Source organism: Mesoplodon densirostris, chromosome 10 (assembly GCF_025265405.1).
Source record: "Mesoplodon densirostris isolate mMesDen1 chromosome 10, mMesDen1 primary haplotype, whole genome shotgun sequence".
Classification (NCBI taxonomy): domain Eukaryota; kingdom Metazoa; phylum Chordata; class Mammalia; order Artiodactyla; family Ziphiidae; genus Mesoplodon; species Mesoplodon densirostris.
The window spans coordinates 4198233-4212125 of NC_082670.1; the positions used below are offsets into that span (position 1 = coordinate 4198233).

The 13893-nt window shown below is 50.8% G+C and overlaps 1 protein-coding gene across 1 annotated transcript; it reads left to right on the top strand.

The window, feature by feature from the left end:
* Positions 1-206: 206 nt before the first annotated feature.
* Positions 207-1268, top strand: PPP1R3G (protein phosphatase 1 regulatory subunit 3G). Its single transcript, XM_060108995.1, has one exon. The coding sequence runs from the start codon at positions 207-209 to the stop codon at positions 1266-1268; it is 1062 nt and encodes a 353-aa protein (XP_059964978.1).
* Positions 1269-13893: the final 12625 nt, after the last annotated feature.

The following is a 13893-nucleotide window of genomic DNA, read 5'->3' on the forward strand; positions in this document are numbered from 1 at the left end:
CGGGCAGGCGCATCACCGAGCGGCCGCGTCGAGCCCCGGCCCGGCCCGCATCCTCCTCCCGCTCCGGCCTGGGCACCCCGGCTGAAACCCGGCGCCTGCCGACTGGGACTACCTACTCCGCTCGGGCCGGGGCGGGCGCTGCGCGCTCTTCCCACCAGCCCAGGCATCACGTCTCCAGAGAACAAGTCCCGGGGTCAGACGGCGTCATGGAGCCCCCGGGGGCACAGCTGCTAAGTTTGGAGGCGCCGGGACCTGCGCCTTTTGAAGACCCCCTTTCTGCCGAGGAGCCGCCCGTCCCAGGGGTCCTCTGCACCGAGGGTGGCGGGGACGGCGGCAGCACGTCGGCGGCCCCGAGCTCCGACGCCGAGGGCCCGTCCCCGCAGGAAGAGGCTGCCCCCTGGGAGCAGGAGGAGCTGCTGGAAAGCCGCCACCGCTGCCGCGCGCGCTCCTTCTCTCTGCCCGCCGACCCGATCCTGCAGGCGGCCAAGTTCCTGCAGCGGCGGCGGCCGCCTGCCCCGGGGCCGGACGCGGAGGGCGGCGAGAGGGCCGAGGACGCGCCGCACATCCCGGGCTGCTGCGCCAAGTGCCAGAAGCGGGTGCAGTTCGCGGACGCGCTGGGGCTGAGCCTGGCCAGCGTGAAGCACTTCAGCGAGGCCGAGGAGCCGCAGGTGCCGCCCTCCGTGATCTCCCGCCTGCGCAGCCTCCCGGCGCGCGCCGAGGACCTGGAGCAGCTCCCGGGCCTGCTGGCCGCGGCGGCGGCGGCCGCGCCCCTCCGCGCACCGCCTCCCCGGCTGCGGCCTCTCTTCGAGCTCCCCGGGCCGAGCGCCGCAGCCGAGCGCCTGCGGCGACAGCGCGTGTGCCTGGAGCGCGTGCAGTGCTCGGCACCCTGGGGCGCGGAGGTGACCGGCTCCGGCCGGGTGCTGGGCTGCCCAGGGCCGCGCGTCGTGGCCGTGCGCTACACCTTCACCGAGTGGCGCTCCTTCCTGGACGTGCCGGCCGAGCTGCAGCCCGAGCCAGGGAAGCCTCCGCCGCCAGAGGCGCCGTCGGGGGGGCCGGGGGAGGCCGAGGAGGAGCTGAGCGCCGAGCGCTTCCACTTCGCGCTATGCCTGCCCCCGGGCCTGCAACCCAAGGAGGGGGAGGACGCGGACGCTCCGGGTGTCGCCGTCCACTTCGCCGTCTGCTACCGCTGCGCCCAGGGTGAGTACTGGGACAACAACGCGGGGGCCAACTACACGCTGCGCTACGTGCGCCCTGCCGACGCGCGCTGAGCCCGCAGTCCTCGGCACCGCAGGGCTCGCAGGGACGCGGGAAGGGGCCGACGGCGCGCGGAGCCCAGGCAGCCGCGACGCTTTGCGGAGCGTCATCCTCCTGGAGAGAAGAAGCCGCTCCCCGCAAGCTCGCGCCCCAGACAACCCGCCAGCAAGCACGGAGCCCTACCCGGCGAAGCGCCCTACCTTGCCGGCCTCTTTCCCGTCGCTTTGGCCTCTGGAGTTCTCGCCGCGCGTCGAATGGGAAGAAATCCAAAAGATTCCGAGCAGTGGCTTTCTCCACGAAAAAGACTCCTGACTCCGGAGCGAGGCTGCAAACCCTTGGGATTTGTTTTTAACTGTGGACGTCCCCTCGGGTCTCAGGGAGCGGTCGAAGCATCCCGCCGCCTCGTGCCGAGGGACGACGGCGTGAACTGCGGGCCCGCGGGAGCCCGCGGCCTGTTTCTCGAGAAAACCAGGTGGGGCCTTGGCCGGGCAGTCCTTTTCTCTTACCTGGGATCTGGGAAATGTTTGCTGAGATTCGTGCACTTGCGTACAAATGTCCTTTTGAAAAGTAAAGGCCACGTGCACGTCTGTTACTTGATATTTCAGCTCCCGGCAGTTTGGGAGACCTCGGCAGTCCGGCCATCTTCTGCAGCGGATGATGCTACACTAAAGTGGTCAAACAACAATATTTTCAAATTTCCCTTCTTCCATCCCTCCTGTCTGATGTGGAAAGGCCCAGATTTCCCATAATGGGCTGGAGTGTTCTTAAAAGTGTTTTGTAAAAGTCGTTCTTTCCCCGGGCAAAATAAGATGCTTGGTGAGTTGAAATGCCAGCGTAATCGGCAGGCCTTGGCCGTGAGCCGTCAGAGCCGGTCTTTGGCCTCCAGCCTCCAGCCGCGATGTGTAGGCAAAGCACATCGTAGCTGCTAGACTCCTGGGCCATTAGCAGTCAGAGACGCCGGACTCTCGGTGGCTGGACTCCAAGCCGGGGAGATGAGGGATGGAAAGGTGGCTTCTGTCCCTCTTGGAGCCACAGCAGGGAGTCGTGGCTTGAATGATGAAGCATGTCCAGCAAGAAAATCCTGCTCCGAATCCGGTGGGCACCAGCCTGGCTGGCTTTCTTCATTCACTGCTGATGGCTGTGGATGCCAAGATCAGGGCTGGTGAGCCTCCTGAGGGCTGGATTTCTTCATACCTTGGTCCTGCCTTGGTAACTTGTCTTTCTTTGGTTTTCATATGTTCGAGCACATGGCTAGTGCAATCAGTTGGTTTTGTAATGCTAATCTTTAAGGAGGGATTGTTTCACTGAGAACCGGGGTAGGTATCATACAGCCCACGGGCCAAATTCAGCCTGAAGCCTGTTCTTGTAGGGCCTGAGAGCTAAGAATGTTTTTTACATTTTTAAATATTTGGAAAAATTCAAAAGAAGAATACTATTTTTGTGACACATGAGAATTGTATGAAATTCAAATTTCGGTGTCCATAAATAAAGTTTTATAGGAACACAGCCATGCACGTTCATTCACATACTATCCATGATTGCTTTCCTGCTACATGTGTAGAGTTGAGCAGATGCAACAGAGACCATATGGCAAACTCTAAAATATTTACTATCTGGCTCTTTATAGAAAAGTCTGCCAACCCCTGCTTTAGAGAAGTAGTATTTTTTTTAAACTATATGTCGAGAGTCATACTTAATAAAGCAGTTAAACTTTTAGTGAAATTTGTCACTTGAAGTAAACCTCCTTTGGGTAAAGATAAAACTGGTTACATTACTCTCAGGAATCTTGGTTGATTACAGTAAACACTAAGACACCAAATGTACAGTTATTACTGTACTGGGGAGGGGGATCTACCTGCTTCTTACTTCTAAGAAATAACACAAAGTCAAGGCAGCTAAAATATAGCACCCATCTGAATTAACGTCAAGCTACAAAAAACTGCCAGATATTTCGATGCCTCAAAATGGGATGTCTCAAGCTATAGGAATATTTAGATTGAACTCTGGTTTGTAGACATCCTTTTTGACTATAGCAGTGTTTGCTAGGGGTAACTGATCATGGAAAAAAATTTAAGTATTAATTTATTAGTGGAAAGCCATCAAGTTAATGAATTACAATTTACTCTTGGAGTAAAGCAGACTAAAAAATGGTCACATGGATGAAACAATACCTAATTCACATGTGCTTATAAAAATCAATAATAAGCATTTATTAAAATTACATAATTTTTCTGCTACTAAATACAAATGCAATCAAGCCTTTTCATTCTATGTCTGGTACTGGGTCTGGTATATCACTTCCTTTTTTTTTTTTTTTTTTTTGCATTACGTGGGCCTCTCACCGTTGTAGCCTCTCCCGTTGCGGAGCACAGGCTTTGGACACACAGGCTCAGTGGCCATGGCTCACGGGCCCAGCCACTCCGTGGCATGTGGGATCTTCCCACACTGGGGCACGAACCCATGTCCCCTGCATCGGCAGGCGGACTCTCAACCACGGCGCCACCAGGGAAGCCCTCACTTCCTTTTTAAAAGCACATTATTGCACAATAACAACACTTAAATACATTTTATATTCTTCTTATGTATTTATGAATACATTTTAGTTGAAAAGTATTGATAGTGTATATGGCCTATAACACAGTTTGAAATGCTAGTTTATATGGTAGTAATGCACTCTTTTGAATTGTTTTAGATTATTTAAAATTAAATTAGGAACACAATATAATGATCAAAATAGAGAGCCTCTTGTCTGGTATCTTTTAAAATGGTAACCCATTAAATCTAGAATAAAATACATAAAAAATGGATTTTTAAGAGGTATTTACAGCAAAAATTTTATTCTTATAAAAACCATCACTGATTTTCAAAAGTATATTTTGGAATTCAAACAATTTTAAGAGTACTTATTTAATAATATAAGAACTTCAAATGTGGCTGTTAGGAAAGGAAATCTAGTTTTGCTCTCCCGTAAATCTTGGAGAAAAGCTCTTCTAAGGTTCAGAAATTTGTAAAATATTTTCAACAGCCCAGTCTTTCTGCATGTGGTTATAGCCTTTCAAAGTCCTAGAACTGGCAGTCTTCTAAATGTCAGTTTTATTTTATGAAGTGCCAACTTTTAATTGTAGACTTCACTTTGTGAAGAAACCTAGGGTCGTTAAAATAGGTCTTTCTGTTTGTTTGTTTTTGAAAAGTTTCAAAGGAAGAGGCAGTACTGAGGAAGTATTTACGACTGTATTTCCTGAATGGAATGAACACACACACACTTATCTCCAAAGCAAAATTCCCACAATGCAGCTTGGCTTTTTTGTGGTAATATTTATCACAACTTGATAAGTGAGAGTCATTCTACTTGAAAATGTAATAGCTTCAACATCTCACCCAGCTCTAGTGATCAAAAACTAAGTTCTGCTTAGCTCAACTAATGATCCTGACCTCCATCAGACAGACTCCAGTTTCTTCTCTATAAGCAAGGGGGTCCATGGATCACTGGGTCAGGGGATGTTGAATGAAGTAAGTGTCCCAATCTAAACAGTGTCAGAAGAGAATTCCCTGGCGGTCCAGTGGTTAGGACTCTGCGCTTTCACTGCTGAGGGGGCGGGTTCAATCCCTGGTGCAGGAACTAAGATCCTGCAAGCTGCGTGGTGTGGCAAAAAAAAACACACAAAAAAAACCAAACACGTGTCAGAAGCAGTGGCTGGAAATGTGGCCTTCTGTACGGAGCAAATGTCCCCTGATAAGCCCCAGGTTTATGAAGCAAGGTGACCAGTCGCTTCCAAGACCTAACTGGGGAGGCCGGGACCCCGCTCCAGGATGTGGGCACTGGAGCCTGGGAGCTGGTCGAGCTCTGGGGCCACCAAGTGTCTCTGTCCAGGCAGCAGGGCCACAGCTCAGGCAGCTCTCCTGTGGCACCAGGGAGTGGGCATTTGTCACCCAGAGCCTGGGCTGTAGGGACGGGAACCTTCTGACAGGTGCCCAGTGCGTTTTCCACCTGGCCACGCCCTCACCTGCCGGGCCCTCCTTCTGCCCTGAGTGGGGGAGGGCCTCCCCGGTGATGCTGTGGGTTTTGAGCCACGCAGAACCTGCTCATTTCATTTTTGAAGATTTGTGTTGGACTCTTGCTATATCATTTTACGAGTTGTCCATATTTCTGCTTTCTGGTACAACGGTTTTTGCACATTTTAGTATGCTAAGTTTTCTCATTCCCCAACTCATTTGCTTGTTTCTTAGGAGCATGTGGCTTGGAGCACTTGGGGAATTGTGGTCTGTATCATGGGTACTGTGTCAGGAGTGCAGGGAACAGCCTTCAGGAGGAAATGGCAGGCTTTGCCTTCGTGTGACATCATGGAACTGACAGACGTGCCTTTTCGGCTCATGCAGTGGACACGGTTTATAGGTTAAGAGAGGGCACCGCGGCATGTGGTAACTTAACAGGCAGCCCTGGCAAACGGTGAGCTGTTTGCTGTGCAGCTTTGCCCGGTCAGTCCCTGTGATGCCAGGCCTGGACGGTCTTCAGGATGGGGGTTGTGTTTTGTGCAGTCACAGCGGCAAGGGGCTGGGAGCAGGGCAGAAACTGACAACCTGGGCCCAGCCCAGTGACCCCACCTGTCCTCCTACAGGGCCATCCTGGCCTTATTGTTGATAAGCGGGCCGGTGCCTGGAAACCCCCGGAAGAGGCTGACCCTGGCTTCTCCTCGGGACTAGTGATGGACACTTTCCGCTAGGTGACCTGCTGTGTTTCCTTGTTCCCCTCTGGACTCCCTTCCTCTGATCGGGGAGGCTGTCAGGACGCAGCCCTAAATGGTCCGTTAACCCTCCAAGGGCTGGTTGCTAGAGAGCTAACGCTATAACTTTCGGTTCATTAGGACCTAAACTCCTTTAAATCTTTTTGGGAGACGTTGTATTTGCATCTTGTAGAGTTTAGTTCTTTGGCTTTGCCCTCTGTGAGCAGACACATTTTGGCAAGGAAAGAAGTGAGCGACATTTGGGCTGAATGGAGATCTGTTGAGATGGCGAAGATCAAGGGCTTGCTTTTAAGATGTGCTAGTGAGATGTGCCTGGTGAATCTAATAGAAGAGTAGAAGTCTATTTAGGTCATGAGTTCAGAGCCAGTTCAACCCAGAAAATCTTTAGATACACAGACACCTCTGGTAAAGCAAAGACATTTTAGAGACACTTACGGACACTTAAAAAAATCAGAGCAGTGTAATTACGCATCCCATTCATATTGTCGGCACTGCTCAGGTTCTCTGAAATTTGTTAGCTCAAGTCACTGCTCCAGGAGAACCAACAGCATCCTAAAGTATCCCGAAATGGGAAACTCGGTCTGAAAATCTGAATTGAATAAAGATTGAAAGCAGGTGGGTTTCGTGAACTAAGCTTGGAACATTTAATCTCCAAGTTGAAAAATTCACAAGCACATCCCACAGAAGGCCTTTCTACAAATAGCTACATGTGTTATGTTGAGGAAGCATCCACTCCAAGAGACGAGAAGTTTCTGATTATGGGAAACTCATGGTCTTTATAGGGGCCCCTGGCAGGGCTCTCTGGAGTGTTTGTGGGCCCAGCGCCTCTCTGGACAGCTTTGGGTGAAGAACCCCTGTTATCAGGAGGCTGTTCTGGGGCAGCTGAAGCAGGATCTTGGATACCCTAAGTAGGTGGAAGGAGGGAGTTAGGTTTTGCCTGATTTTTACATTATATAAAAGGAAATGTGTTTATATTCAGAACCACTTTAAATGGCCTAGAGAATTCCATTTGTATGTCCCTTTCAGTCTGGTTAGGAAGTTGTGTTTTTATGCACTGACTTAAGGCATGTTGTTCATAAAATTATATTTTTCAGCCAGAAAATCCCAAAGCCTGTGTGTTACCCGTGTCACAATGAAGTGCCGACCCTGAAATTAGTGAGGTCTATTTGTTGTATTAGGATTGTAAATATAAATCTAGTTCAGTTTGAAGGTCCCTGGGATATCTAAAAATTGATATTGTGTGGATAAGTACAGATATAAATGGATACTAAATTGCAGGCAAGTCCTTAACAATGAAATACACAATATGTTCTTTTGGGAAAAAAAAGAGTCCACGTTTAGAAAAATCTGTGAGTCCCCTGCTTAGCTCCCAACCTCCCCGCCCCCTGACCACCAAATCTGAACTAGAGGTTGCTTTTGTTACCAGATCCTGAGTGATTTTGGACTTTGCTGTTGACCAGATAGTCATTGAAATGAATTTCTCTATTGGTGTGATTGCCCTGAAAGACTAGTTTTTCTGGCCAAGGAAACACCTTCAAAACTATAAGGTGTTGAGTTCTGAAGCTGGGGGCTGCCCTGCGCTGCATGGCCCACTAGAATGGAGCCTGGAGAAGGTGCGCGGGCGGAAGCGCTGCTTTGGGCCTGGGCCTGCCTATGGCAGCCTCCCCTGCCCCGAGGCCCTGACCTGGGCCCAGTGGGCTGAAGGCTGCTGTGAAGGCCAAGGCATAGCATCTCGGGCCTTTGCTTTCGACTCTGCCACATCCAGGTGGTTCAGGAGACCTCACCAGATGAATTTGTTAGAGCCAAGGGTTTCTGAGGCCGTCGGCACGGCACCATCCTCTGTAGGTACAGGCCTGAGGGGCCCTGGCAGACACCTGTGACGTGTTACCTGTATGTAACAGCAGAGGCTGGGCACTGTCTGGCAGCAAGTTCCAGCCTCTGTGAAGGCAACTCCCTTTGTGAGCGACGGTCTGACTGACGCGGGTGAGCCCAGAGCCCGGCGTGGTTGAGGTCCACGGCCGTTGCAATGTCACCAAACACCCTGTCACTCCTCTGGGGTCTGAAAGTGCAGTGTAGCTCACCCAGGTGTGTCTGGGATCCCCGAGCTCTCTCAGGGGACTGCCTGTGACAGCTCTGACTGGACAGAGGCTCCCAGCCCTGTGTGGGGTAGGGGCGCATCTCAGGGTCCAAGATGACCATGGCTGTTGGGGGCACAGAGCCTGCCCTTGCGAGCTGGAACCAGGGGGCCCGAGTGGTCCTTTATCAGCCATGCAGCACTGGCAAGAGTGGGCACTCTTCCAAACAGGATATTTTCATGCGATTACATGGAATCTTGTACAGTTCCTTCTAACAGTGTGAGAGAAAATAACCTCATTACCCTCCCTTTTGAGATCTGCCTGAGAAATGTGCCCTGTGGAATGTCTGGGGTGAGTAACAGATTTCTGTGAATGTGACTTTTGATACTGTTTATTTAAACTGAGAACTACTGTAGTCCAAATACAGCCCTTGTGTTTCTCCTCGGTTTTTAAAAGGATGATTATATTTTTGTGGTTTGAAAATGTCTTTTCAATTCTAAGGATTTTTTGGGAAATTTTCTGTTTGCTGCTCTGCTGTATGGTGATATTTCTGTATGTGTTGCACCTAAAAAAATGCTGAACCCGACTTTGTTATAAAGCAGAAACTAACACACCATTGTAAAGTAGTTATACACCAATAAAGATGTTAAAAATATATATATATTCAATAAAAGGGGCAAGGATTGTCAGTGGAAAAAAAATGAATATCAAGGCACCTTTATTACTCTTATCACTCAGGAGTTCTGTGCCAGAATTGGGGACAAAGACCAAATATATATTTCTTATCGTAAGTCACAACATCACAGGTGACTTCAGGAGTTTCATGAACTCCCTGAAAAAAAAAAAAAATAAAAAAAATAAAAATAAAAATAAAAAAATGCTGAACCCGAAGTCCTGATTTGAATAAAGAATGTAAAGCAATTTGGGACTTTGAAAGCTGTCATTGAGTCTGCGGACGTATCTGGTGGTCACAACTGGGACGGGGGCGGGGGGTCGAGGTGGCCACTGGCACCTAGTGGGCAGAGGCTGGGGATGCTGCCAGCACTCTACAAGGCACAGGACGGCCCCCAGCAAAGGGGTCCTGAAATCTCAGTGCTGAGGCTGGAGAACCCTGAGCCGATAGTATTGTCCCAGCTTTGATTTCCTGGTTTTGATAATGTACTAAGGTTACAGAAGATACTGTCACCGTGGAAAGCTATGTGAAGTATATAGGGGAATTCTCTGCTTTTTCTGAAAATTCTTGTGAGCTTCAAGCCATTTCAGATAAAAAGTTAACAACAACAACAACGTCCAATTAAACTTTTTTTAAAAAAAGAAAACCTGCCATTGCGAAGCGTGTACAGCGTCGTGAGGCGCTGTGCTAGTGGGGGAGCACGCTCAGCCACCAGGGAGGTGGCCTGACGTGGGACAGAGGCACCTGCTCCAGGTGAGCCAGGCTGGAGCGGACACAGCTCGGCCCTGGCTGGCCGTGTGCTCTCAAATACGTCCCTTCCCAAGTGAGCAGGAGTTTTCACATCTGCCAAATGGGGGCAGTAATTCTTGCCTTATCACACAGCTGTGAGCATGAAGGCAAATTATTCGTGGGGTGCCAAGCACACACCTTGTTCTCAGCATCTTCCTCTTTCTCTCTGGCCTCTGCCGGCTGGTTTCTACTGGCTCCGTTCTGAGGATGAAAACCGTCTGACTTCATCAGAACAGAGGAAGCATGAATGAATCTTCTAATTTGGGGAACAAATTGTAGGGGCTCCCACTGTGCGAACCTGACAGACCGTTCTTGGTATCTGGGCAGACAGCCATTTGCTTCTGCTGTTCACAGGATGTGATGTATATTACATGTATATTACATGTATATACATACAATGTACAAATGTTCTTCTGACTTCTATCTTTGCATTTCCTTGCAACAGCTTCTTCAGAGATTATCCGCCCTATGTTAAGCAACTACGTTTGGGGGCCTCCTGTTTGTTGACTGCTGTCTGACGTTGTTGAACACCCATTCTTTGTGGCCTGTTTCGGTTCTGTGGCCGCCCACTCCTCACTCACCCCCCTCCCCTCAAGCTGCTCCTTGTCAGTGTCTGTTGGGGCTGATTCTCCTGTCTGTCACCCTGTTCTCCAAAAATTTCTCAACATTCTGTTCTCTTATAAAGAGGCTACGAATTCCATGGGGGGTGTGTGTGTGTGGGAACTGTGTCTAATTCTTTTTGTGCCCCCGGCAGTGGCCAGCATGCCCTGAGTCAGCTTGTCGGAATCCATTCACTGTCTCTGCAAGTGTCGATGGGGCACTGCCCATGTGGCAGGCACAGCCGTGGCCCTGGGACATGTGGGGATTAAGACATGCGGGGCGTGGCTGTCACGGAGCTCACACGCGGGATGGTTGGTGCTTTGCGTGGACAACTCCCAAGCTGCATCTGTGGCTCACACTTCCACCTTCCTTTCCTCTCCCAGCCCCAGCGGGCTAGCTCCGCACACATTAAGGAAATACCATTTCCCCCCATAAGTCTGACACTCGGCATCCCTGGGGTGGGTGCTGTGAGAATCTCTGTTAGGGGAGGGCTGGGAGGCCACGTGGCCCTGCCTGTTTCCCTCAGGTGGGTCTTCCTCGTGGTGGAGGGCGTGGGTAGTCTTTGGACAAAGGCTGCTGCTTTATACCGCAGGGAGCTGCTTCTCAGCCTAGAGCCTGGTCTGTCTATCCACCCCTTTACATCAAACCCGTTTCACGAGCAAATATGTCCAGACATCCAGGGAGTGAGACTGTCATGTTGAAAACCTGTTTGGCGGCATCTACTGAAGCTGACCATACACATAACCCCCTGATCAGAAACTCCACGCTCGTACGTCAGCGTGTACATGTGGGCACCAAGAGACACGTGCAGGAGGTTTACAGCAGTGCTGTTTGTAACAGTCAAAAGCAGGAAACATGTGCTACAGTCCTGACCAGCACCTGGAGATCTTCACGCAGCATGTGAAAGGGCATAGACGGCACAGAGGGAGACCCAGGTCCACACACCCCACGTCACAGCTCCCGGAGATCCAGAGCCCGTTAGTGCAGTGGTGGGCAAACCCACCATGTCCTAGCTCGGCACTTATGTCTCTCTCTTGCTGCGGGGGAATGGCTGATTGAGATTTGGTGAGATCCCCCCAGGATGCGGTGCTGTTTGCCGGGAAGATTTCACCCAGTCCTAAGAGCCATCAGTCAGGGCTGGACGCTGAGGGATTCCTCCCGCCCGCCCCTCACTGCCGCCCACGGTGACCTGCTCGGCGGATCCTGGTGTGTGAGCTCATCCGTCACCCATCCGTCTGAGGGTGGGAGGCCACAGCTAGGCGTGTGTACTCTCCTGCTGGGAGGGTCTCCTTGGGAAAAGGGATTTATTTAACCCATGCTGACTCTCACTCGGCAGTGTTGTCCCCTGTGGCCCACACCAGCAAGGAAGACGACATGCTGTCTCTACTGACCTTGTTTTCCTTGTTTCTTAGACGGTGCAAGACTTGGGTTGGGAGGCTGGGTGCTATTTATTGGGTACCTCAGAGACTCCAACACAACTCTAGGAGATGGGCATTACTCTTATTTTATAGCTGGAGAAACTGAGCTCGGAGGGGTTGGATAATGTACCCAGCGAGTAAGAGGCGGGGCTTGTACATACAGACGATGGACTATTCCTCAGCCATAAAAAGGAATGAAATGATGCCGACTGCAGCACCATGGATGGACCTAGAGATGATCGTACTAAGTCAGAGAAAGACAAATATATGACATCACTTACATGTGGAATCTAAAAAAATGACACAAATGAACTTATTTACAAAATAGAAACAGACTCACAGAAAACGAACCAAAGGTTACCAAAGGGGAAAGGCAGGGTGGGGGGGATAAATTAGGAGTTTGGGATTGACATGTACACACTACTATATATAAAATAGATAATCAACAAGGACCTACTGTGTACTACAGGGAACTCTACTCAGTACTCTGTAATAACCTATATGGGAAAAGAATCTGGAAAAGAATCGATATATGTATATGCATAACTGAATCACTTTGCTGCACACCTGAAACGAACACAACATTGTACATTAACTATATTCCAATGTAAAACAAAAATTAAATAAAGAAAAAAAGAGAGGCTGAGCTTGGATTTGAACCCAGGAGACTGTCTAACCCAGACCCGCTGTTGCTGCAACAGACAGACGCAGAAGAGACTGCGTCTCCGCAGCTCAGCCACAGCAGCAGGGTGAGGAGAGTGGCCTTGCTCCTCCTTTCCTCCCTGGGCCTCTCAGGGGTGCAGCCCTGGACAGCTAGACTCTTCATGTCTGGACAAGAGGGCAACCTCCCTATGCCTCCTACCTCGGTCCTGTCATCAGAGTTCCCGTTCCCTGCTTCTTCTGCGGGACTGACACTGGGACCAAGTTCCCTTTTTACTGGGGAAATTACCTACTAAAAAACGTGAACTAACTTCCTGCAGGCCCCATATTTCAATAAAACACAGCATTAGTCAGTGTTCCAAACTGCAAGTTACAGAAACGAACTCAAGCCAGCTTGAGCAAGTGGGCCGTTGGTGTGCTGGATCCCGGGCTCTCCTGTGGCTGACTCTCCCAGGTAACTTATCCCCTTAGCTATTACACACGTCTTCACTACGGTGCTAAATGTACTGTAATTAAGGGAAGACTCCACATCTGGTCCATCTCTACATCCCCTAGGGCTTCTGACACAGTTTCTAAATGAAGGATAAAGCGGCTACCAGTTACTCCTGGCTCACTTGGTCGCAAACACAGTAGGAGAACTTCACGTGCCTTATGTGTTTACAATCCTGACAGCAACCCTGCAAGTCCGGGATGTGACCAGCTCCATTTCACAGATGAGGAAACAGAAGTTCAGAGATGCCGTCAGGAAGGGGCAGAGCTGGAGGATGAAGGAAGGAACGACCTTCTGGGGTGTCTGTAGCTTGGGCGACCTTGAGGCCCTGTCCTTACCTTCTCCATAGGAAGCGGATGAGGAACCAGGATTTGCCCCCCGTCCCAGAGAACACTCCCCAGTGTGCTGCCGCCCTTTTTCTTTCCTTTTTTTGGCCACGCCGTGCGGCTTGTGGGATCTCAGTTCCCTGACCAGGGATTGAACCTGGGCCCTGCAGTGAAAGCACAGAGCCCTGACCACTGGACCGCCAGGGAAGCCCCCCTGCCCCCTAACTGATACACTCTCCACCCTCCTGCACCGACTCTTCACTCTCCCCTGAGGCTCATTCCAGCCCCAGGATCCCTGTGAGTCTCTCTGGCCCAGGCTGCTCTCTTGCTCTTGTGGCCTGGCCAGCACTTGGTTGTTTTCTGGTTGGTCTCTACGTGTTGGGCTCCCCAACAATGACGTCAGATTCTCGGGGGCAGGGACCCCTGGCCCACATGTGCCTCCACCCCAAGCTGCTTGCTCTGCCTTGAGTACATTCAGAACTTTCTTTTGAACCCTGTGCCTGTTGGGAAGACATGTGAGGGAACACTTATTGCTGGGTGAGCAAGAGCTAGATGTCCCCTTTCTTTTTCAGCTGGGTCCAAATTCTGCTTTAGGAATCGCAGAAGCCAGCAGAAGCCAGGGAGAAAAAGTTTTTAGCTCAGAAGAAGCTGGAAACACACTTGTTGGGTCAGACACGGGACTGGTGGCTGGTGAGGATTTTGAGGGGCCAAGTGCCCCCCTCCCCCCCAGCCCCCCGGTCCCCCGGCCCATCCATGAGTTCCCTGTGCCTTTGCAGAGGGCCAGCTGGCTTCACTGTCCAGTTAATCCCAAATTCATATTCTTATGGAGCATGGGCTGGGCTGAATGTTCTGGCCAACCCCAGACA